General features: G+C 45.5%; 1 protein-coding gene across 8 annotated transcripts in view; it reads left to right on the forward strand.

Annotated features, from left to right (window-relative positions):
• LOC119970054 (MOB kinase activator 3B) overlaps nt 1-11,875 on the forward strand; it is a 148,719-nt gene extending 136,844 nt beyond the window's left edge. For all 8 annotated transcript variants that reach the window (XM_038804013.1, XM_038804016.1, XM_038804019.1 and 5 more), the window contains exon 4: nt 11,568-11,875. In XM_038804013.1, coding sequence (XP_038659941.1) covers nt 11,568-11,597 — 30 coding nt within the window. In that variant the 3' untranslated portion in view covers nt 11,598-11,875. The remainder of the gene's footprint in view (nt 1-11,567) is intronic.
• Nucleotides 11,876-26,724: the final 14,849 nt, after the last annotated feature.

Consider the following 26,724-nt stretch of genomic DNA (forward strand, 5'->3'; position numbering starts at 1 on the left):
AGGTCGAACAGTTCAGATGGGGCAGTTTTTGTACAGTGTGTGCAGGAGAGTTTCCTGACACAATATGTGGATAGGCCGACAATAGGGGGGGCCGCATTGGATTTGGTACTGGGTAATGAACCGGGCCAAGTGTTAGATTTGTTTGTGAGAGCACTTTGGAGACAGTGACCACAATTCGGTGTCTTTCACTATTGCAATGGAGAGGGATAGGACCGGGCAAGGTTTATAATTGGGGGAGGGGTAATTATGATGCAATTAGGCAAGAATTAGGGAGCATAAGATGGGAACAGAAACTGTCAGGGAAAGGCACAAATGAAAAGTGGAGCTTGTTCAAGGAACAAATACTGCATGTCCTTGATAGGTATGTCCCTGTCAGGCAGGGAGGAAATGGCCGTGTGAGGGAACCATGGTTCACAAAAGAGGTTGAATGTCTTGTCAAGAAGAAAAAGGAAGCGTATGTAAGGATGAGAAAACAAGGTTCAGTTGGGTCGCTTGAGGGTTACAAGGTAGCAAGGAATGAGCTAAAAAAAAGGGCTTAGGAGAGCTAGGAGGGGGCATGAGAAGTCCTTGGCGGGTCGGATGAAGAAAAACCCCAAGGCTTTTTACTCTTATGTGAGAAATGAAAGAATGACCAGGGTGAGGTTAGGGCCGTTCAAGGACAGTAGTGCGTACTTGTGCATGGAGTCAGAAGAGATAGGGGAGGCGTTGAATGAATACTTTTCTTCAGTGTTCACCAAGGAGAGGGGCCATGTTTTTGAGGATGAGAGTGTGATACAGGCAGGTAGGCTGGAGGACATAGATGTTCTGAGGAAGGATGTATTAGCAATTTTGAAAAACCTTAGGGTCGACAAGTCCCCTGGGCCAGATGGTATATATCCAAGGATTCTTTGGGAGGCAAGGGATGAGATTTCAGAGCCTTTGGCTTTGATCTTTGGGTCCTCACTGTCCACGGGGATAGTGCCAGAGGACTGGAGGGTGGTGAATGTTGTTCCTCTGTTCGAGAAAGGGAATAGGAATGACCCTGGTAATTATAGGCCAGTTAGTCTTACTTTGGTGGTTGGTAAATTAATGGAAAAGGTCCTGAAGGATAGGATTAATGACCATTTGGAAAGATGCAGCTTAATCCGGGATAGTCAACACAGATTCGTGAAGGGTAAGTCTTGCCTCACAAATTTGATTGAATTCTTTGAGGAGGTAACTAAGTGTGTAGATGAAGGTAGAGCAGTTGATATCGTATACATGGATTTTAGTAAGGCGTTTGATAAGGTTCCCCATGGTCGGCTCATGAAGAAAGTAAGGAGGTGTGGGATAGAGGGAAATTTGGCCAATTGGATAAGTAACTAGCTATCACATAGAAGACAGAGGGTGGTGGTGGATGGAAAATTTTCAGGCTGGAGACCAGTTACCAGCGGGTGTACCACAGGGTTCAGTGTGGGGTCCTCTGCTATTTGTGATTTTTATCAATGACTTGGAGGAGGGGGCTGAAGGGTGGGTCAGTAAATTTGCTGATGACACCAAGAGTGGTGGAATAGTGGATGAGGTGGAGGGCTGTTGTAGGCTGCAAAGAGACATTGATAGGATGCAGAGCTGGGCCAAAAAATGGCAGATGGAGTTTAACCCTGATAAGTGTGAGGTGATTCATTTTGGGGGGAAAAATTTGAATGTGGATGACAGGGTCAAAGGCAGGGTTCTGAGGAATGTGGAGGAACAGAGAGATCTTGGGGTTTATGTCCATAGATCTCTGAAGGTTGCCACTCAAGTGGATAGAGCCGTGAAGAAGGCTTATAGCGTGTTAGTGTTTATTAACAGGGGGCTTGAGTTTAAGAGCCGTGGGGTTATGCTGCAACTGTACATGACCCTGGTGAGACCACATTTGGAGTATTGTGTGCAGTTCTGGTCACCTCACTATAGGAAGGATGTGGAAGCATTGGAAATGGTGCAAAGGAGATTTACCAGGATGCTGCCTGGTTTGCAGCATAGGTCTTATGAGGAAAGGTTGAGGGAGCTAGGGCTTTTCTCTTTGGAGCGGAGGAGGATGAGAGGCGACTTAATAGAGGTTTATAAGATGATGAGGGAGATAGATAGAGTGGACGTTCAGAGACTATTTCCTCGGGTGGATGTAGCTGTTACAAGTGGGCATAACTATAAGATTCAAGGTGGGAGATATAGGAGGGATGTCTGAGGTAGGTTCTTTACTCAGAGTGATTAGGGTGTGGAATGGACTGCCTGCTGTGATAATGGAGTCGGACACTTTAGGAACTTTCAAGCGGTTATTGGATAGGTACATGGAGCACACCAGAATGACAGGGAGTGGGATAGCTTGATCTTGGTTTTGAACAAGGCTCGGCACAACATTGAGGGCCGAAGGGCCTGTTCTGTGCTGTTCTGTTCTATGTTCTATATTCTATATGAAAATTGGTGAGGTGGTAAATCATGAGGAGGATAGCCTTCGAATACAGGAGGATATTTACGGGCCGGTCAGATGGGCTGATCAGTGGCAAATGGAATTCAATCGGGATAAGTGTGAGGTGATGCACTTGGGCAGGACAAACAAGGCAAGGGGAATACATGATAAACGGCAGGACCCTGGGAAGCACTGAGAATCAGAGGGACCTTGGTGTGCATATACACTGGTCCCTTAAGGTTGCAGGGCAGGTGGATACAGTGGGTCAGAAGGCATATGGTAAACTTGTCTTTATTGGCCTCGGTACAGAGTTTCAGAGCAGGAAGGTTATGCTGGAACTGTATAAAATGTTGGTTAGGCCACAGCTGGAGTATTGTGGCAGTTCTGGAATCCACATTACAGGAGGGATGTGATAGCCCTGAAAAGGGTGCAGAGGAGATTTACCAGGATGGTGCCTGGGCTGGAGAGTTTGAGTTATGAAGAGTGATTGGATAGACTGGGATTGTTTTCCTTGGAGCAGAGGAGACTAAGGGGGGACATGATTGAGGTGTATAAAATTATGAGGGGTATAAATAGAGTAGACAGGAAGAAACCTTTCCCCTTGGTGGAGGGATCAATAACCAGGGGGCAGAGATTTAAGGTAAGGAGCAGGAGGTTTAGAGGGGATTTAAGGTGAGGGCAGGAGGTTTAGAGGGGATGTGAGGTAAGGGGCAGGAGGTTTAGAGGGGATGTGAGGTAAGGGGCAGGAGGTTTAGAGGAGATGTGAGGTAAGGGGCAGGAGGTTTAGAGGGGATGTGAGGTAAGGGGCAGGAGGTTTAGAGTGGATGTGAGGTAAGGGGCAGGAGGTATAGAGGGGATGTGAGGTAAGGGGCAGGAGGTTTAGAGGGGATGTGAGGTAAGGGGCAGGAGGTTTAGAGCGGATGGGAGGAAAAACCTTTCACCCAGAGGGTGGTGGGAGTCTGGAACTCGCTGTCTGAAAGTGGGGTAGAGGCAGAGACCCTCATAACGTTTAAGATGCACTTAGATGTACACTTGCGATCCCAGAGCAGACACGGCTATGGACCGAGTGCTGGAAAATGGGATTGGAATGGTTAGGTGATTGTTTTTGACTGGCGCAGACGCGATCGGGTGAAGGGCCTGTTCTGTGTTGTAGACCTCTCTGACTCTTTGATATCTTACAGTTGCATCTCGATGATGCCTTATTATTTCTATTACATGCTCCATAATTCCCGCCATATGATTGTTAATTCTATTTAAAAGGAAGTTTTAAGCAGATAATAATTGGCAATGAGTGAAGCGGCAGTAATTTAATCTCATCGTTCCGTTGATCATAAAACTTGAGCTTTGCTTTCTCATCTTTTGATAATGTTCCAGCAATGCGATCCAATAATTGGCTGGTAGCGTACTGCCAGACAACAACTATGTTCTTTCTTGAGGTCATTGAACCTGGGTTACACTGCTCCCTTCCTATTGACTCCCAGTTTTATTTAATTATTGGATTACCAATAATAGAGACAGGCAATTAACCCAATTTTAACTTGCTGCAAGTGGGTGGGTTTGCATTGAATAAAAATCTTGCCCAGTATTTAGGCTTGGTCACTTGTTGTTCTTCCCACAAGGGAAAACCGTAAATAAAACTGCTCCGGATCTTAACACTTTGAATCATAAATTCTCAGTCTTTAATTACTTGTGATTGTCAGTAATAATCCCAAAACATGGCTGTGCCCTTGTCAAAAGAGTCAGTGAGTGTGGAAAAGGGAGGGGAGCGAGCACCGAGCCGTCCAGCGCCGTACTTGAATCCCCCCCAAACAGCTAAATGTGAACAATGGCCGTCAGAATCTGTTGCTTCATCACCCTCTGGACAGAAAGTAGTCAGGACAGAAAAGAGAATGGAGCAAGGATGGTAACTCAGCATTTTATGAACCCATTGGACAATTGGATTGAATTTTTGGGAGGAATGAACTGCTACATCCAAGTTGCAATTATTTTTTAACCTCCGAGATTTGCACATGATGTCCAGGGGATGATAAATAGCACGGTCCCTTCCCAGATTTTTTATTCTCTTCTAGTAACCAGTGTCATGGGTGAAAATAACTCACCCCCGACCAAGAATACCAATCAACCTCTCTTCTTTCATTTCATTCCTTGTTTGCAGGCAAATATTTCCCACTTCTGTCTGGTAGAATCTCACAGCACAGAAGGAGGCCATTCAGGGTATCATATTTATGCTATCTCTTTGAAAGAGTTATCCAATTAGTCCCACGCTCCCTTTTCTTCCCCCTTAACCCTTTAATTTTCCCTCCTTCAAATATTTATCTGTCATTTCCATCTCTTTTTCAACCCTTGGATCTCATTGGTTGAAGCATGGTACTGTGGTTCCTGTCATTCACTGTGATCCCGATGCTCTGCTGCCCTCATAATCAGTTGACGCTGCCAGCAAGATACAGGGTAAAATCCTTTGAGTTGAGGGTTGTGAAATTAAAGATCGAGGCATCCCTGTCATTATGCTCCGCTCAGTACAATCTCTCACAAAATTCAACAATAGAGATGCTGCAAATTTCATACAGGATGAGTTGCCGCTAAAACGGAGAATCCTGCCCTATGTCTTTCATAATTTCCCCCTCCGCCTTCTCTGCTCCAAGAAAAACAGCCCCAGCCTATCCAGCCTCTCTTCACAGCTGAGACGCTCCAGCCCAGGCAACATCAAGGTGAATCTCCTCTGCACCTCCCTGAGAGAGAGTGAGACCTCCCCGAGACGGAGAGTGAGACCTCCCCAAGAGAGAGAGAGAGAGACCCCCCCAAGAGAGAGAGAGAGAGAGACCCTCCAAGAGAGAGAGACTCCCAAGACAGAGAGAGATCCCACGAGAGACCCCTCATCAGAGCGACCCCCCCAATCAGAGACCCCACCGATGAAAATTCCCCCCCCCATTAGTGACCCCCTTCTCAGAGACCCCCTCTCCCATGAGAGACCCCCCATCAGACAGCTCTGACTGAAAGCTGAAGAGAGTCTCAGCAGGAGAGTGAAACTTACCCTCCCCAACATCTGCTGCCTAAGACAAAATTGTTTAAAGCAGGAGCAGTTACAAGTGTCAGAGGCTTACTGAAAGGTAAAGTATACTTCAAAGGGCTTCAAATTCTTGGACAGCCTTTGAAATGCAAATCTTCCATTCAATTTTACACTGCAATACAGTGCACCAACCATTGATTGACACTTTTATTGATCCAGGCAAAGGCTTGGGGGGAGTGGGGTTTGTTAATTTATTTATTTTTTCCTTCATGCTTGAATGCATCTCAATTACCCTACTTTGATGCTAACCACAATGGTTATAAACACTCTTGCTATAATTAACAGCTCCTTGCCACATCAAAAGGAGTTAAGGGCTTTCTGCAGAGGAAAAGAGGAAATGACCAGGAGGTTTGGGGGGGGGGGGGGGGGGGGATCATTGTGGGTGGTCGGGTCACCCTCATGTGTATGTGCAGTAGGGGGTGACCTGTTATTCCCTAGCTGGGCGGGTGGATGCTCCTATTTGTCAATGGTGGGGCAGGGAAGGGCAGGATTTGCAGGGGAGGGGAGCCTGCCGCAGGACTTAGGTATTGGACTGTCCGCTCGGTATGGTGGCCCAATACCGGGATTCCGACAAACTCTCCCCCATGCATAATGTTGCACGGTGGAGGGGAGACTCTCATCCCAGACCCCGCCCCTGGCACCAGCAAAGACCAGTAGTGATTCTTCGCTCGTGGGAGCACTTGGCCTCCAGGTCAGAGATTCCCAGCCCTGGACACTAGTTCACTATACAAAGTGAGGTTTAATCATTTTGTAAATTCTTTTAAAAAGATGCTCTCTTCCTAACTGCACTGTGGGTGTACCTACACCACAGGGACTGCAGCGGTTCATGGAGGCAGCTCACCATCACCTTCTCGAAGGCAATTAGGGATGAACAGTAAATGCTGGCCTAACCTGCGACACCCGCATCCTGTGAAAGAATAAAACCTGTATGTCGATGCGTGTCCCCTGCTTTAATCTCCCTGCCACATTTCATTTCCCCTGATCTAACCCTTAATGCTGAGGCCCAGCATGCAAGCTGCGATCAGCCGGCCTAGTGCTCAGTTGCTCAATGTTCGAACCAGATGAGTTGGCAGAAGAGGGAATGATCCCTAAATCTTGTGCGTTTAGTTTGTGAAGTTGGAGTGTGCAGAGCTTAAGTCAGGATGATCTATGCAATGGAATATTGTCCTCCTCATTCTGTGGGGATAGTGCCAGTTTAATACTCGGGGCCTCCAGAAAGACTGCTCTCCGCCCCCTCCTCCTGTTTCTTTGATCTCGCGCCGCCAGCGACCTATCCAGAGCAAAGGTGAGATCCAGCCCCCTGGGGCAAGTGAGAAGGGGCGGGGGTGGAGAAACAGATGGTGCGAGAGGCTAAAGAGGAATGCGCAGCAATAACAATGATTAGAACCACTTTGTCCGCTTCAATCCCACTTTAACATCTCTTAGCTTTGAAACTGCTTCATGTGAACTACACCACCTGTCGACATCAGTTTCCTAACGAGATCTTTGGGCAACGTCTGAATGACCCAAAGAGCTGGTCATTTTCTCTTTAGGCAGCTGTGTGCATTTGCTGGCTTTGTTTTTATTATCCAAAATCAAAGGCTATTGCAGACATTAAAGCTTTTAAATAAAAGATCTGTTTCCCTTCAGAACGTTCCAACGTGAAAAAGCTGCAGTGTTTCTTGTGTTAAAAGAACAGGGAATCATGTGGCTTCTAATTAAAGCCACAATAATTGTAATCATTACTTCACAATGTTCACTGGCTGATCTTAGTGCCTGGCATTGTGTGGGCAGATGTGGTTCATTATTTCAAAGGATTCCACCTTTTCCCACCCATTCCTCATTGTGTTCTGGGTCAGACCTGACACAGTTGTTGCATTTTTATTTTGTTAATTGTTTGGCTTCCACTTAGTCATAGTGCCAACTCTTTCCGAAGTAATCTGTTACCCTGCGTTAATGGTCGGAACTCCCCTGGTCAGTGGGGTGGATTTGGATTTGTTTATTGTGACGTGTACCAAGGTACAGTGAAAGGTATTGTTCGCCATACAGATCGTTCCGTACATGAAAAAAATACATAGGGCAAACATAAATACACAATGTAAATACATAGACGCATGTATCGGGTGAGCATATGGAGTATAGCACTACTCAGTCGAGAAGATGTGTGAAGAGTTCAGATCAGTCCATAAGAGCAGGAGTCTGGTAACAGCGGGGAAGAAGCTGTTTTTGAATCTATTACGGTGTGTTCTCAGACTTCTGTATCTCCTGCCCGTTGGAAGAAGTTGGAAGAGTGAGTAAGCCATGTGGGAGGGATCTTTGATTATGCTGCCCGCTTTCCCCAGGCAGCGGGAGGTGTCGATGGAGTCAATGGATGGAAGGTGGGTTTGTGTAATGGACTGGGCTGTGTTCATGACTCTCTGTAGTTTCTACGGTCTTGGGCTGGGTAGTTGCCATACCAGGCTGTGATGCAGCCAGATAGGATGCTTTCTATGGTGCACCTGTAAAAATTGGTAGGAGTCAATGTGGACATGCCGAATTTCCTTAGTTTTCTGAGGAAGTATAGGCACTGTTGTACTTTTTTGGTCGTAGCGTCGACGTGGGTGGACCAGGACAGATTGTTGGAGATGTGCACACCTAGGAATTTGAAGCTGTCAAACCATCTCCACCTTGGCTCCATTGATGCTGACAGGGGTGTGTACAGTACTTTGTTTCCTGAAGTCAATGACCAGCTCTTTAGTTTTGCCGGCATTGAGGGAGAGATTGTTGTCATTACACCACTCCACTAGGTTCTCTATCTCCCTCCTGTACTCTGACTTGTCGTTGTTTGAGATTCGACCCACTACGGTCGTGTCATCAGCAAACTTGTAGATGGAGTTGTGTGTGTATAGGGAGTACAGTAGGAGGTTAAGTACGCAGCTTTGTGGGGCCCTGGTACTGAGCACTATCGTGGAGGAGGTGTCCTGATGGTATCCTTACTGATTGTGGTCTATGGGTCAGGAAGTCGAGGATCCTGTTGCAGAGTGAGGAGCCAAGGTTAGGTTTTGGAGTTTGGATATGAGTTTGGCTGGGATTACAGTGTTGAAGGTAGAGCTGTAGTCAATGAATAGGAGTCTAGGGCAGCATGGTGGCCTAGTGGTTAGCACAGCTGCCTCACAGCGCTGAGGTCCCAGGTTCGATCCCGTCTCTGGGTCACTGTCCGTGTGGAGTTTGCATATTCTCCCCGTGTCTGCGTGGGTTTCGCCCCCACAACCCAAAAATGTGCAGAGTAGGTGGATTGGCCACGCTAAATTGCCCTTAATTGGAAAAAATAATTGGGTAATCTAAATTTTAAAAAAATGAATAAATGAATAGGAGTCTGACATAGGAGTCCTTGCTGTCGAAATGCTCTAGGGTTGAGTGTCGGGCCAGGAAGATGGCATCTGCTGTGGACCGGTTGCAGAGGTATGCAAATTGCAGTGGATCATCAAGGTGTTCTGGGAGTATGGAGGTGATGCGTCTCATGACCAACCTCTCAAAGCGTTTAATTACGACTGAATACATCGATCATGCGATAGTCATTAAGGCACATTGCCTGGTTCTTCTTTGGCACCGGTATGATGGTGGTCTTGAAGCAGGTGGGAACCTCGGAACTGAGTAAGGAGAGGTTGAAGATGTCCACGAACACATCTGCCAGCTGGTCTGCATCGGGCACACAGGGCATCGATCACAGCGCAGATACACCTGAGTACAGATGTCTGCAAGATCCTAGACAGGTCCCCGCTCAGCCCCTGAGGCTCAGCTGAGTCTCAGCCTCAGACTCTGGAAAGTCGCAGAGGCATAACATTCAGGGTGACTGCCACCTTGACGGCGACCGGGAGCGGGTATCCTCCTCCAAACCCCGCCGTGCCAGGTGTGTCATCATCTGGCACAGGTGGCGCACGGTCTCCCTGGTTAGCTGAAGTGTTTGGTGGCAAAGGTGGTCCAGCATCTCCTCGAAGGATGGGTGCTAACTGTATACTATATGATGTGGCACCTCCTTCGTACCTCCTCCACAGCCTGTTGAATGGTTGGCACTCAAGCCTCACCAGCTGGCCCCCGCTCTTCTGGGTCAAGCTCCTCTTGTGCAGGGTCCTCCCCGAGCAGACCATGTGCACCCAGCCTCTGTGAGATTAAATGTTTAACCAAGGCCTGCCAGTCCCCTCAGGTGGACGTCAAAGATCCCCGGCCCTATTTTGAATACTAGGGTAGTTCTATCCAATGTCCAGATCAATATTAATCCCTCAGGCAACATGACAAAAAAGTTGATCTGGTGATTATTACACTGCTGCATTTGGGAGCTTGCAAACTGGATGTCATGTGTTTTGCCAACAACAATGGCCACACTTTGAAATGTTTTCCATTGACTGTAAAGGGTTTTGGGATATCTGGGGAGAGCATATCTACACCACATGGTCTGCTGAAATTCAAGGCGGCTCACCACCACTGAGGGACAGGCAATAAATGTCGGCCATCAAAGTCGTATTCCAGGAACAAATTGAAAACTAAATTTAATTTCAAACCTGATTGATCCAGAGATCTTTTGTCCTTTCCATCTCGTTGATTTATTTGCCCTTTCCTTTGAAATGTCTCAGTAGCTCAGCCATTCTTTATTTCTTTAATGCATCTTTCTTTCCATTGTTCAACTGGTAAAACTCCAATGAATTTGCTTATTCATACCTCTTCCCGTACCGGCCTCCCCGAACAGGCGCCAGAATGTGGCGACTAGGGGCTTTTCACAGTAACTTCATTGAAGCCTACTTATGACAATAAGCGATTTCTTCTTCTTCTTCTTCTCTTAGGTTGAAGGTTTCACCCTCAAACCTCAGCTGCTCACCCTCAGTGCTGTCCCGACATCTATTTGACTTCCTGCATGTGCAATATTTCACTTTCAGGCATTTACGATATCTAATTTCCACCCCCTGATTGGAAAAGTGCTTATACCGTATACTTATTTTTCATTAAAAAGGTGTCTTTGAAAGGAGGATTGAAGATTTATTTTTTGTAGGTTTACATTAACACTGCAGTGAAGTTACTGTGAAAAGCCCCTAGGCGCCACATTCTGACGCCTGTTTGGGTACACGGAGGGAGAACTCAGAATGTCCAATTCACCTAACAGCACGTCTTTCGGGACTTGTGGGAGGAAACCGGAGCACCCGGAGGAAACCCGTGCAGACTCCACATAGACAGTGACCCAAGCCGGGAATCAAACCCGGGATCCTGGCGTTGTGAAGCAACAGTGCCAACCACTGTGCTACCGTGCCGCCCATGGATTTTGGAGACACATTTTACCGTAGAACAATGTTGCTCATGGAATGAGCTCCACCAGCTGGATACAAACAGAAAAACACAAGCTTCTGACAGGCAGTTTGTTATGCAGCAGGAACTGACCTCTGTGAAAGGGTGAAGACACTGGAGGGAGGGGAGGTGGCAAACGCTGGTCAGAGGTATTGATAAAGTGAAGAGAGAAAAAAACAACCCTTAAAGTCATTCGCAAAAGATCTAGAAGAGAGATTCAAAGAAATGTTTCCTCTCAGAGAATTGTTGGGATCTGGCATGCTCAGGCCAAAAAAGGTGGCGGAAGCTGATTCTATCAATAAGTTTAAAAGCGAGTCAGACAGGTATTTGAGAATGGGGAACTTACAAGCTTATGGATAAAAGGTACATTAAATCAGAATCCTCTCCGTGAGCTCTGGTGGCAATTCAATCTTTCATAAAAATACTTGTGAAAAACACTGAACCTTTCTCAACAGCAGCTGAAATGAGGCAACTCACCCAAAACTGGGATTTAAATCTGGCCCCTACTTTCCTGGATGGCATCACAGGGTTGGATACTGCGTAGCTGTACATTGAGAATGTACCCCTTTGTACAGGGAGGAATTGCAGATGGACAATTGCTGGTATCACAGGGACCTCTCCGTGTATTGAACTGACAGACAAACACACAAAACCGTTTTCGCAATGATCCTCTTATGATCTGGTGCACATTTTAAAAACATTTCGATCAGTTTTGGCTGACCATGGCTCAATAATTTCCACATCGGGAAACTTTGTCGAGTTTATAATCATCATCTTAAAAAATATCTTTGTTCTCCTTCTCAGAAAGAGATGACTTCACGGATATGCAACTGAAAGGTGACAGAGATTCCAGTTGCTGCAGACCCCAGCAAGCACCAACCCGCCACCAATAGACCTGCTTTCACTGGGACCGAGATATCAAAGGCAGCTAACGGCCCAACAGCAAACCTCAGGCAATTTGGGGCATTTGGTTTGTTAGATGTCTGAATGAGAAGCACTCTGTAATTTCAAACGTTTTCTTCCCTTTTGTTTTTGAGAGGGTCCAGTGTTCCATCTGAAACAAGATCACTGCCTGAGAGTGTAGTATTAAACAATCCAATTGTCTCGATTAACAGAGCTCAATCTGATAGCTGATATCAATTATTCAGAGCATAGTTAATGGTCCACACCTTTGGTAATAAACCGTCGAGTAGGAGGGCGAACACAAAAGCCCTCCTTTTTAATCTCTAGGAGATGGCTTTAAATCTCCCCAGCTGACTGCTCGGTTAAAACCTTCCTTTCTCATTTGCCTGCCCGGAAGATGAGGATTTGAAGAAATTGGTGATAGCAGTTCACAGAACTCTGATGTGACGGCAGGATGCTTGAAGTCCCTGAATGCCAAAGTCAGTTGTATGCAGAGTCGTGAGCTTTCCGTTTGTCTGCATTTTCTCCGCAGTATTCCTTCGCACCCTGATCTGCTGACTGCCAGGTGGTTTATCACCTCATCCCCAATCACTTACTTGATTGCCTGGCACTGTTGGTAAAAGTCTCCTCTTGCCTGAAATCAGGGTGGACTCCCCACTGTATTCAGCAAGGAGTCTCACAGCAGACCAAGCCATAGAGTTGATGTTTTCCAAGTCTCAGGGTACTGTGGACATTGTAGTTCCTGATCCAGCCCAAGCAACCTTCCCCGCCAGTTAAACCTGGCCCTTAAAGCTCAGCGGCTAAGAGCAATCTGAAACTTATCACTGACCTTGCCACTACCATGCAGTTCCCGCCAATGGCAGGAGCAAGAATCCTGGCTCAGTTTCTGAGCTTGAGGTTAACTGGAACAATTCTACCTGCTGCACAGCAACCAACAGAGCACAAGAGCACAGAGCCTTTAGATACCAACACGGATTCTTCATTCCATCACACTCCTGACCCACTAGACCCTCCCTCAGCTTTGCCAAATTTTCCGTGTATCACTTCCCCTCCCCACCCCCATTTCTCTTGTCATAGAAGTTACAGTGCAGAAGGAGGCCATTCGGCCCATCGAGTCTGCACTGGCTCTTGGAAAGAGCACCCTACCAAAGCCCACACCTCCACCCTATCCCCATAACTCCATAACCCAGTAACCCTACCCAACACTGAGGGCAATTTAGCATGGTCAATCCACCTAACCTGCACATCTTTGGACTGTGGGAGGAAACCGGAGCACCCGGAGGAAACCCACGCGGACACGGCGAGAACGTGCAAACTCCGCACAGACAGTGACCCAAGCCGGGAATCAAACCTGGGACCCTGGAGCTGTGAAGCAATTATGCTAACCACTATGCTACCGTGCTGCCCAAACATTGATCTGTGCAAAAGAGAAGGAGGTCATTCAATCCCTTGAGCTTGTTCTGTCATTGAATTTGAGCATTGTTCATCAGAACCTCAACTCCATCTACCGTAATCTCCATATCCCTCCATGCCCGAGCTCAACAATAACCCATCCGTCTCCATTTTGACAGATCCAGTTATCTTCCACAACTGTTTTCCCTCCTGAATGTTTTGCCTCTAATTTGAGGAGTCTCCTTTTCATTTCCCACACCCGAGGAAACTGTCTAACTGAATCCAGATTCACAGCATTGGTACAGTACAGAAGGAGGCCATTTGGCCCATTATATCAGCAACCTTTTAACATTTTAAAATAAGATCACACCTCAATCATTTAAACTCAGGGGAAGATAAGCCACCCAGCCAATCTCTCTGCAGAATTTAACCGTCTTACTTATAAGCTGTACAGATGATAAATTGTTTCTGGTTCTGACGAATGGTCAGTGAGCTGAAATATTAACCCTACCTTTCCCTCTCCTGCCTAACCTGCAGAGGATTTCCAGGGTTTTTCCTTTTTATTTCAGGTTTCCAAAGTTTTCTCACTCTGATTTACTTCTTCTGGTTCAAATCAAATATCGCCCCCTAGTCCCACAGAGTTAAAAGTTAAGCAGAGAACAAGAACAAAGAAAATTACAGCACAGGAACAGGCCCTTCGGCCCTCCCAGCCTGCGCCGATCCTGATCCTTTATCTAAACCTGTCGCCTATTTTCCAAGGTCAACTTCTCTCTGTTCCCCACCCGTTCATATGTCTGTCCAGATGCATCTTAAATGATGCTAGCGTACCCGCCTCTACCACCTCCGCTGGCAAAGCATTCCAGGCACCCACCACGCTCTGCGTAAAAAACTTTCCACACACATCTCCCTTAAACTTTTCCCCTCTCACCTTGAAATCGTGACCCCTTGTAATTGACACCCCCACTCTTGGAAAAAGCTTGTTGCTATCCACCCTGTCCATACCTCTCATAATTTTGTAGACCTCAATCAGGTCTCCCCTCAACCTCTGTCTTTCCAATGAAAACAATCCTAATCTACTCAACCTTTCTTCATAGCTAGCACCCTCCATACCAGGCAACATCCTGGTGAACCTCCTCTGCACCCTCTCTAAAGCATCCACATCCTTCTGGTAATGTGGCGACCAGAACCGCACGCAGTATTCCAAATGTGGCCTAACCAAAGTCCGATACAACTGTAACATGACCTGCCGACTCTTGTACTCAATACCCCGTCCGATGAAGGCAAGCATGCTGTATGCCTTCTTGACCACTCTATCCACCTGCGTTGCCACCTTCAGGGTACAATGGACCTGAACTCCCAGATCTCTCTGTACATCAATTTTCCCCAGGATTCTTCCATTGACCATATAGTCTGCTCTTGAGTTAGATCTTCCAAAATGCATCACCTCGCATTTGCCTGGATTGAACTCCATCTGCCATTTCTCTGCCCAACTCTCCAATCTATCTATATTTTGCTGTATTCTCTGACAGTCCGCCTCGCTATCTGCAACTCCACCAATCTTAGTATCATCTGCAAACTTGCTCATCAGACCACTTATACCTTCGTCCAGATCATTTATGTATATCACAAACAACAGTGGTCCGAGCACGGATCCCCGTGGAACACCACTAGTCACCTTTCTCCATTTTGAGACACTCCCTTCCACCACTACTCTCTGTTTCCTGTTGCCCAGCCAGTTCTTTATCCATCTAGCTAGTACACCCTGAACCCAATACGACTTCACTTTTTCCATCAACCTGCCATGGGAAACTTTATCAAACGCCTTACTGAAGTCCATGTATCTGACATCTACAGCCCTTCCCTCATCAATTAACTTTGTCACTTCCTCAAAGAACTCTATTAGGTTTGTAAGACATGACCTTCCCTGCACAAAACCATGCTGCCTTTCACTGATAAGTCTATTTTCTTCCAAATGTGAATAGATCCTATCCCTCAGTATCTTCTCCAACAGTTTGCCTACCACTTACGTCAAGCTCACAGGTCTATAATTCCCTGGATTATCCCTGCTACCCTTCTTAAACAAAGGGACAACATTAGCAATTCTCTAGTCCTCCGGAACCTCACCCGTGCTCCATCCACGCCATATCTCACCCGTGCTCCATCCACGCCATATCTCAGTGCCTCACAGCCTTGAATGCCAGTTATTCCCGTCACAAGTTTACATATAAGGAGTTTTCAATACTAAATACACAATGTAAACCCACCCGCAGACACCTGGATGATACAGATTCGGGACAAATAAGGGAAGGTGCAAAAATTTGAGGCTCCCAGGGACCAGGATGTTGCAGCTTTAATGAAGAACACGTCCTGCTTTCCACTGCTGCTAATCTGTAAATTAATGCACTCAGCTTACCTGGTGCCTATCTCTCGATGACTGCATTGTGCTGAGAGAATCATTTCTTCATTAGATTGAAGTAACTGGAAACATAGAAGTTACAGTGCAGACGTGGGCCATTCGCCCCATCGAGTCTGCACCGGCCCTTGGAAAGATCACCCTACTTAAGCCCACACCCCCGCCCTAACCCCATAACCTAACCTCACATTTTGGACACTAAGGGCAATTTAGCATGGCCAACCCACCTCACCTGCACATCTTTGGACTGTGGGAGGAAACCGGAGCACCCGGAGGAAACCCACGCAGACACGGGGAGAACGTGCAGACTCTGCACAGACAGTGACCCAAGCCGGGAATCGAATTTAGGACGCTTGAGCTGTGATGCACCAGTGCTAACCACTGTGCTACCGTGCTGGCCAATGGCACATGAAAAAAACCCGGTTCTAAGACTGCAGCCAGATGATGGAAATCATTAGCCAATGATCAATGATTCAAAGCATCACTGCCAGATACATGTTATATACCGACCAGAGCTCAGCAGAGAAAGGACCCCCCCCCCCCCCCCCCCACACACACACGCACAGCAGATTCATCATAAGAAAGATCCCCCCCACACACACACACACAGCAGATTCATCATAAGAAAGATGTTCAAACGTAGTGGCCACCAGCTGTCTGGAGTTGTTGCGTGTTGGTCAGCCCAAACTAAAGGTATTCTTGGAGACACCCGCAGACATTTGCAGAGATGGTGGAACTCATTGCCTCACTGTGCCCATTGTTTCAATAACAATCCAATCACTAAGCAGCAAATAAATACTTTCGGCCCATTTTGTTTGTCTTTTCTTTTAAAGCTTTTTCTTTCAGTGATGCAGAGTAACAAGATACTTTCAGACCAAATTGAGATTCTACCTAACCACCCAGTATAATTGTTATATATCAAACTTGGGGTTGTAGCAGATGGTTCATGCATTGTGTCCGGACTTTTAATGCACGAGTGTGAGAAAGCCAAACTGAGCTATATTTAGGATGACACTGAAAATGCTACCATAAAAATTGTGGGGGAACAGAGAGTCTTTGAATGATAGGAGAGAGAAAGAGAGTACCTGTTGCTCCTTACAAAAGCAAGTATTCCTGTATTACATTGCAAAGTGTTTTGTGTTGACCTCAGGTGCTAAATTCATTTCATTTAATGAAAGCCGCATATTTCGAACTAAAAGACTTTGGATGCTGGAAATCTGAAATAAAAACTGGAATTTCACATTAAGTTTGCCAGTCACCAACCTGAAACTTTAATTCTGTTTCTTTCTGCACCGATGGTGCCTGGCAGCTGGATCTTTCCAGGGTTTTGTGTTTCTATTCTACTTCTATCTCCCCATGATTTTGTTAGCAATTGTTAATTATGGAGAATTCCCAGGATCCCAAAAGTATTATCGAGAGCTGATAATGTCGCAAAGTCATGGTGCATGGTCGGATAATGTGTTTTGCAGCTGAACTGTTTGAAGTTATTTCAATGATGTATTGATTCTATGGCCCAGTAATGAACTAGAAATCAATCACCTATTTTACTTTCAAATAATGAAAAACACATTTTTGGGCATCATCATTTAATGACAAAATATTTTTTGCTTGTTTGTTTAGTGAATACTCGGTATAAGCCTCCTGATTTTAGGGTTAAGTTTAATTGTGACAAAACCCCAAAAACTCAACATTCGAAAACAGCAGACTTGGTAAAACACCTTTCCAGATGTCAGGTCAAGGGGCACTTAACCTCCTCTCTATATTAACTGGAAAGATTAGTGTGTGCATTTAGGCAGATTTCCACAGGGAAGGAAATGCTGAGGATGCAGCTAATGATGCACATTTCCCCCTTGTATAGCAGTTCAATCTATAAAAATTGATGCTTTTTAAAGTATTATATTAATTATTTCAAAAAGTACATTGATGATTGAACTGTAGTTTGATCTGATAAGCTCCTATTTGCTCTGAAACTTCTAATGCCTTGCCATTGTGATTCCAGCAAAAATGAAATCTGCAAATCAGGAGACCTACTCTTAGATTGTGTTTTAGTTTTGATTAATTGCAATTAAAATCAATGCTTTTTCTGTATTTAGTTCAAAAAGGTGTGTGCTGGATTATTTTACATTAAATTCTATTGGATCGCTCGCATAAGGATGATTTACGTTTAGTTGGGGTGTTGATGAAGGGGGGTCTATTTAACTTGCTTTCTCAATGACCTACTTAAATAAAATTTTATTTAAAAAACCTCCTCAACACTGTGCTCATTTTGTGTGTTGCCTTTACTCTTGTGAGCAATACTGTGTCGGAAATTAAACTGCGTGTTATACCTCGTCATACGTTTAATGCTAGAGTACAGTTTGTATCTAGTTAATTAATATGTTAGAAGGTCATATCTTAAGACATCACAGGCTGGACTTTCAAAGTGAGTTCAGGAACCCAACATCCAGATGAATTCCGAGTCCTGACCCTGAACCACAGTGATGCTGTTTTTAAATTCTATTGCCCTATTGGGGAAGGATGCAAGCTCATCATCCAAATAGGTATACTGAATGCCTCCAGGAGGCGGGCACTGCCTATCACGTGATAGCGGCAAAAGCAAGTGGCAGCCATGGTGGCAGGGAGAGCTGGCAGTGTCTCAGAATGCCAGGTGGTGGAAAGCAGCAGAACGTGGTCTTAAATTTAGGGTACCTAATTCTTTTTTTTTTCCAATTAAGGGGCAATTTAGCGTGGCCAATCCACATAACTTGCACATCTTTGGGTTGTGGGGGTGAAACCCACGCAGACACAGGGAGAACGTGAAAACTCCACACGGACAGTGACCCAGAGCCGGCATCGAACCCGGGTCCTCGGAGCTGTGAGGCAGCAGTGCTAACCACTGCGCCACCGTGCCACCCAGTAGCTACCCAATCCCTTCTTGTCACCAGCCCTTTGAGATTCTGACACTGTCCTGGAGGCATTAGATCCTGAGACCACTTCTGGGACAGTGATTTTCAAATCGGCCCATGATTCAAAATCTGGACCCAAGGTTCAGACTGAAGGTTGAAAGAGTGTTTATGGGAACGCACAATGCAGTTTTCCAAATTATATTGCCTGCCCCTGCAATTTGCTTTCCGTTTTTCGTTTTCTAATATTGTTTAGCAGGAGCTGTCATCATTTCCTCCTGTCATCAGCCAGTGACTCCCTAGTGCAGTAATCAGTGTTTAGGGCCTTCATGTCACGCTTGCAAGCATCCTTAAAGCAAAGATTTGGGTTTCCTACTGTTGATCTAGGTCCAGCTACCTCACTATATAGAAGGTCCGTGGGTATGTGGCTATCTTGCAGAGGTGCCCAATCCACTGAAGTTGCCTTTGATTAGTGCCAAAACTATCTGCCTTTGAGAGGATTGCCATATTCATGATTGTGTTATGCTTGGATGTACCCATAATACACCATAGACAGCAAAGCGGGAAATTGTTGAGTTCCTTTTCTCAATAGCTGTAAGTTCTCCATGGTTCACAGCCTTACAGTTAGGTGTTGAAAACACAGGCCTCATAAACCATCAGCCTGCTCTGAGGCTCCGTGTATCGAGCTCTGCACCAAGGGACAGAATGTCACCATGCACCCCCAAAATGTACCAACCAATTACAACGCGGTGTTATAGAGTGTGATCGGGGCAGAGATGCAACACCTTGTCCCATGACAATGGTTTTCCTGATGCTTATAGTCAAGGGCAACAAGTTACAGGCGTGGGAGAGACAGATCCATCAGTCTTTGTAACTGAGTTTCTGGAGAGGAGTTCTCCAATCAGGATGCAATATTAATTTGACAATTTGTAGAGCTTAGCGCCTGATCGAGTGTGAAAGTAGACTCCTTCCATTATGCAGAGGAGGCACTGGTCAGGAGCATGGAAAAGATGCCAAACAGTGTGTGGGCTCAGAGACAACCCTGTTTAAATACATTCTTCAGTCTGAAACTGTCAGATATGGAGACATGAACGTGTACAGAGCAGGGCATGTTCTCGGGAAAGCAGCAGGTGAGAATGGGAGTTCTGCTTGACTGCCAATTTCTTTCTTTCGTTTTATAAATTTAGAGTACCCAATTCATTTTTCCAATGAAGGGGCAATTTAACATGGCCGACCCACCTACCCTGTACATCTTTGGGTTATGGAGGCGAAACCCACGCAAACACGTGGAGAATTTGTAAAGTCCACACGGACAGTGACCCAGAGCTGGGATCGAACCTGGGACCTCGGCGCCGTGAGACAGCAGTGCTAACCACTGTGCTTGGCTGCCAATTTCCTCCATATTTTGGAGTCTGAATCTGCTGACAGTGTCTAGTGCCTGAGTGAGATATAAGAAAGTAATTTTCTTCCCCACATTTTTCTTGTAGCCGCGTATGGAGAAAATCACGTCCACTGTGTATCTACCAACCCTGAAACTAGACCATGTTTCCCAACACACTAAGATAGAATTTTTAAGAATGACCCGAGAAAAGGCCATTCCCACGATGCCAAGGAATGAGATGCCCTTTTAGATATTACAGTCTCCTCTATCGCCCTTGTTTTTGTAAAGTGTGATGATGTTTGCATCAAAAACCTCCTGTGGAATGGAGTTTACCTTCCAGCAGAGAAGCAGAAGATCATGAAGTTCTGGTTATAGGTGAGACTTTCAGTGCGCGAGCTGTTTGGCTAGGGTTCTGTCCTGGCTGGCTTCCCTTCTCTTCACTAGATGGTCAAACCCAAGTGATGAGAGTTCCTCAATCGTCCATGCCAGGAAGCTGTGGGAGAGGGTCAAGCAGGGACAGAGAGATATCCAACTACCGGAGCACAACTCACAGGAACAACTCAGACTACCAACAACATCAGTGATTACTTTGCCATATACCAACTTTAGAGAGGCAATTCTGGTGATGGGGGACCAAGCAGCCACTTCATTTCCTCATGTGTAGCCTGTCGATTTCCATTGTCACAGGCAGTTTGGATTTCTTAACATTGGTTCATCCAGTGTTCACAGTATCTCCATATCTTTTGAACGACTGTCTTGGCTATTTCAGGTCAAGCAGTATTTTAGATATTGGGTTATGTTATTATCATGTAGGCTTTGCTTTTTGCATCACTGACAGATGTTATCTCAGCTAAGTATCAAACCAATCCTTATGATGGGTTCCACCTTTACCAAATCTTGCTATCACCCCCATTTACATTCCTTCTATCTTCTGTCCTCGATGTCTTTGTCTATCCACCTATCGCTGTCCCTCTATCCAGCCCCACCACTCCCCCCCCCCCCCCCCACCAGTATAAATCTGACCCTATTTCCAGTTCTCTCCAGCCTTGACAAAGAGTCATCCAGACTCAAAATGTTCGCTCCCTTTCCTCACCACAGATGCTGTCAGACCTGCTGAGATTGACCGCTGTAATCTGCTTTTAGCTATCCTCTAAACTGTCCACCACTTGGCCAATCTTTGTGTCATCTGCAAATTTCCCAGTCATGCTCCGCACGTTCACATACAAATCATTAATGTATAACACAAACAGTAAGAGTCCCAACACCGAGCCCTGTGGAGCACCATTGAAACAACTTTCCAATCGCAAGGGCAGCCATCGATCATTACCCTTTGTTTCCTGTTACTAAGCCAACATTTTATCCAGTTCTCCACATTGTTCTGTATCCCAGGGACTTTCGCTTTCTTGACCAATCTGCCATGTGGGACTTTGTCAAACGCCTTGCTAAAATCCAAGTACACCACATCCACTGCACTACCTTCATCAACCCTTCTTGTCACTTCCTCAAAGAATTCAATCAAATTTGTGAGCAAGACCTTACTTTAACAAATCCATGCTGACTATCCCTGACTAGTCCATGCCTTTCTATGTGACAATTAATCCTATCTCTCAGGATTGATTCTACTAATTTGCCCACCACCTACGTAAGGCTAACTGGCCTATAATTGTTTGGCATTTCCTTCGAATCCTTTTTAAACAATGGTACAACATTTGCAGTTTTCCAGTCCTCTGGTACCCCCCCCCCCCCTGTATCTAGTGAGGATTGGAAAATCACCCTCAGAGCATCTGCTATCTCATCCCTGGCCACTGTCAGTAGCCTTGGAAACAATCCATCTGGCCCTGGCGACTTATCAACTTTCAAGGATTCCAATATTTCAAATACTTCCTCTCTCTTTACGATTATCCCATCCAATATCTGGTAGTGTTCCTCTTGGACTACTATACCTGTGCCATCCATTTCCTTGGTAAATATAGAGACATTCATGTAAAGCCCTTCCCACAGCCTCTACATCTACACACAAGTTCCCCTCTTCATCTCTGATATATCTCACTTTGTCCTTAAATAACAGCATCAAGCTGAGCATAAACCCTCTGTGCACAAATTCCAGGAGTCACTATGTACTAAGGTTCCACCTCTCCTGATGTTGTGAAGAATGGGTCTGGCCTTATTGCCGCGGAATGCTCCATTCAGTTGGACTGTTCTGTACCATTTGTCCCTGGGGAGGTTTTTGCAATGAAAGCCTTTTTCACAAGTCCATCAGGCAGAAGTCCATATGTAATGTCCTTGAGACCTCACGGGAATGGGATGGTGAATGCTGTTGGATGGTTCCTTGAGCAACCCATCAAAGACATTTGACAGAACCAGAACATTCAAACAGGTGTCAAGCCATAACTTAGTTGGTGGTGATTAAGGCCGCCTCTTTCAGCTCCTTCCTACACCTTCTCCCCATGTTGCCGTTGAGCCAGCTGTGATGGGGAAGAAACCGTTATTACCTTCCTTCTTTACAAAGATGGTCTGGAGAGAGATTCAGTGGTTTTTGTTGAGGTTCAGCTGGATTAGCTTCATGCCACAAAATTGTGTTTTCCAGAGACTGTTTCAAGGGATGCACGTTGAGGTAACCATCACCTGTGGCTGGAGAACCATCAACTTGGTGAAAGACACTCTTTGGTTGACCCAGAACCTGCTGGTGTTCTAGTGTAAAGGGTTGTCCACAACCTGAATGTTGAAGACTGACACATTCCATGGTTCAAGACTATATGTTGAGGGACACAATAAAACTTGAACCAGACACTGCTAATGTTCAATAGGGAAATGCCAAGATAGTCAAAGTACACAGAGGAACTGGAAACTGATACAACCCCCGCAGGCTAAATGTTTGATATGTAATACACATTGTAAATATTTTTTCTTTTTTTTTTTAAAAATTTAGATTACCCAATTATTTTTTCCAATTAAGGGGCAATTTAGCGTGGCCAATCCACCTACTCTGCACATTTTTGGGTTGTGGGGGCGAAACTCACGCAGACACGGGGAGAATGTGCAAACTCCACACGGACAGTGACCCAGAGCCGGAATCGAACCTGGGACCTCAGCGCCGTGAGGCGGTTGTGCTAACCACTAGGCCACCATGCTGCCCCCACATTGTAAATATTGACTATAATTGTAAATGTGGTGAGTAACATTCAGAATTGGAAGAAACTGGTTGGTTTTGCACTTTATATAACAGCCAACTTTGAACAGTCATGGTGAATTTTACAAATAAAGTATTTTGTGGAAAAACAATGACAAAGGTCTCCACATGCAGATTGGGAGCAAAGACCTGCCCTCTCTCCTATTCCACAAGCTGAGATAGAGGTATGTCAGCTCCTCTCAAAGCAAGGAAACTGTTCCCTGGGCGAACAGCTACAGAGACAAGATACCGTGCCTAACTTTAAGAAGGCCTCACTATGACCCCAATAAGTTTCACAAACATCCTTTTTCGCACCGAAAGCAACACATCTCAGAAACGTAACTTTAAAAATTGAGACTCAAACTAGGGGACAGAGCTCCCAGACAACATCCGAGTCAGGTGGGCTGAGCTTTGAGAACACTTTCTGCGGCCATATGGAGCATTCGTTCATTCAGCACCAATAATAGAAGACAGTTGACAATAGGCTGCCAGAGCAGATCCTATAAACCAGAAAATCTTATAAAATAATGAGAATGCATTGAATAAATGATCCAATCTAAAGCTCATTAAGGGTAATTATTTTCACCTTCACACATTTTCAGCTTTGAACACAATAATGTATATTTATTGAACAACAGATGTAACAGATATAGATTTCATTATCACATCTTATTATATGATGTTATACTTATCCATTCTGTGACATTCTTCCACAGCCTGAGCTTCTCAATTCATGCAGTATAATCCTGCAACTCCACCTCATCAACTTAATGCAGCAAAGCAGACTTACTGAGTGTTCAATGAGATTTCGATAAACAAGGTGTGTAATCCTTTGCGCCTGAGATAGAGTAGAGCATTGATGAATAGATGCTTTAATAAGCATCGATATGTTTCATCTGCGGCAATGTTTGAAAGCAACTCTTTTTCAGAACTGCAAATATCTCAACTCTTCAAGTTAATGTGGAAAGGAGCAGGTGAAAATGCAAACAGACAGCTGGGATCTGAAGCCTTAGTCTGAAACCTGAGCTGATTAACACCTCGGCTAAGAAAGGATAAAGCTTGCAATCCTGAACCATTAGCCCAAATAGAATTATTTGTACAGTGGTATATATACAATCCCTCACATTACTGCTCCATCAATAAGGCATCTCATCTGCTATTCTTCTGGCACTCAGTACTTTTTTTTGTACAGTGAAAAGTTTCTAGAAATTACGATTACAAACGACTAATTAATAAGTTGAGAGTCTAACTGCTGCATTGTATTTTACTGTTTATCGACCAACATGTCAGAGAACCCCCCGGTATGTGTGCAGATATTCTCGCTGATTCTTCTGGTTGTCTTTGGCTTTTACTGCATCGTGAAAGGGGTTTCTTTCACCGCATTCAGCTGGTGGTACATCGTGGGAGCAGCCTGCATCGTGGCAGCTGCCTTCACCTCCTTCCGTATTTATGAAGTGTGTACACTCACGGCACGGCAAGAGACTGCTTCAGGACTCCTTGCAACAAACTCTTAACAGCAGCACACCGGAGACCGGTTTACCCAAGTCCCAATGCGTCAAGCAAGAGAGAAACTAGACCGCATGGACACCTCTATCATCAACATGTTAACTTACTTAGAAGCTGAGGCGTTATTTCTTAGAATGGTTTGTGTGTTGCAAAGACTGGGTTGGTATGTCATAGCGAGTATTCTTTTTTTTTCCTGTGGTACTAGGCAAACTTCTGGAAACTTTTCCCTCTAATTTACCTCTATCCAATTTCCTTCCCTGAATCCTCTCTTCCTCTGGCTTCTGCCTTATCCACATCCCTTGCCGCCCCTCCCCCACCCTAGAACATTCCAATTATCGGTGACCACGTCTCCAGCCACCTACACTGGAATTAACTTCCGAAACCTCTTCACATCTCCATCCACCTCTCCTACTCGAAGGCCCTCTTTAAGTCAGAGTTTGGTTCAGTATCTATTCCTGGCTGATTACACTCCAATAAAGCATCTTGAGACAGTTTTCCACCTTCAAGGCACTTTACAATTCAAGTTGCTATAACTTAGATGGTCCAACACAGTAATGCTTTCAAAAGGGATCTGTTCTCCGAGAATTGGTTGTATTATATTATCAACAGAGTTCATTGTGTATCTGTATCGTCAGCAGAATTTCTAATAATTGTTATTCTTCTCTGTATTATATGGACACTTTTACTATGGTTATTGTACTTTTACTATGGTTATTGTACCCTCTCTTCCAGCGAGCAAATGGTGCCCAAACGTGGATCAATATTGATGGACTCTGTCAGACATACGCTTTGTTTATGTCACTCGGCTAGTCAGGTTGTCACATGCTGCTTCTCAAAAAGGGAACTAAACAATCTAAGGGAAGAAGAGTTGCTCTAGAAGAATGTTGCACTTGTTCAAGCAGAACCATTCTCCCTCACATCCTGGAGAGTATTTCTCCCTCAACCAACAACACTAAAAGACAGATGAGCCAGCCCGTATCACACTGCAGCCTGTTGGATTTTGCTGTGTGAAATCTGGCTGCCCCATTTCCTACATCACAGCAGTGACCACACAGTTAAAGTACATGATTTGGTTGTCCGGTGCTTTGAGATACCCTGACCTTGTGAAATGTGCTGCATAAATTCAAGCTTTTTCTTTGATTGTGGGTTGCCAATGATTCTGAAAAATGGACACTGTGGTTTTGAAATATTTGACAGAAGTTGCATTGTTGTAGCACCTGTTGAAAAACGATGGAATATGTAATACAATATGTCCTTAAGTGGGTCGGTGCAGACTTGATGGGCCAAATGGCCTCCTTCTGCACTGTATGCTCTATGTTCTATGTTCTAAAACTTACTTTAATTAAATGGAACTAAGTCTTGTTGTGATTTTTAAGCAAAATACAGATTAAAACTAAAATGTGTTATGCTGCACACAAATCTCTTGAAATGTTGGAGCAAGGTTTTTACTCATTGCATTTGTTCTCCCTTTCCCTCTACCTCTTGCTGAAGTTATGTTCCACACATGTCAGTCATCCAGCTGGCCATTGTTTCGATGTGAGTATTGAAATTCTCAATGAGCTGCAGATAGGAAGTCTTCCCAGATTTATAGCCGGCTCCAGCCCTGCGACACGCTAGACAGGAATCAAAAAGGAAATAGAATCTTGGAGCAGAATGGAGGCCACTCCAGCTGACTGTGCCCTGCTCTTATTGGAGCATTCGTGTTCACCCCAAAGCCCCACCCTCCTCATCCCTCACTTTTTACTTATTACCCTGCATGTTCCTCATCCTGGAGTACCCTGTCCGACTCCCTTTCAAAATTATTTCAGGAATTAGATCATGTTAGATCTCGCAAGGTGTTGCGAACCGGGTGGATCCCGGGAATGGGGTCTGCCGGTTTCTATCGGCCATTAAATCGCGCCCCCTTAGTGGAAACAATGACCCCACTGAGGCTTCACTTACCTTCATTTCCTGAGCTTGTCTGTGCAGAAAGAGATCGGGACGTCAGTCTCAAATGTCGCCCCGATCACTCAAACCCCCCCCCCCCCCCCCACCCCCCCACACTCCCAACGCTCCAACTTATTTGTTAAGGGGTCCTGGAGCCCCCCCCCCCCCCCCCCCCCCGCCCCCCACTCCACTTCATAAGGGCAGGTCACCTCTGAGGCCTATCTCCAGCATGGGCAACTTGCCATCTGGCCATCTTGACATTGGCAGCCTGGCACCCTGGCAGTGTCCCTGCCAGTTGGCAGTGCCACCCAGGCATCTTGGTACTGCGAAGCAGGCAGTGCCAAGGTGCCTGGGTGACAGCGGGAGCACCAGGGTACCATCCTTCCCAG

The sequence above is a fragment of the Scyliorhinus canicula genome, chromosome 8 (assembly GCF_902713615.1).
Source record: "Scyliorhinus canicula chromosome 8, sScyCan1.1, whole genome shotgun sequence".
In the NCBI taxonomy this organism is placed as follows: domain Eukaryota; kingdom Metazoa; phylum Chordata; class Chondrichthyes; order Carcharhiniformes; family Scyliorhinidae; genus Scyliorhinus; species Scyliorhinus canicula.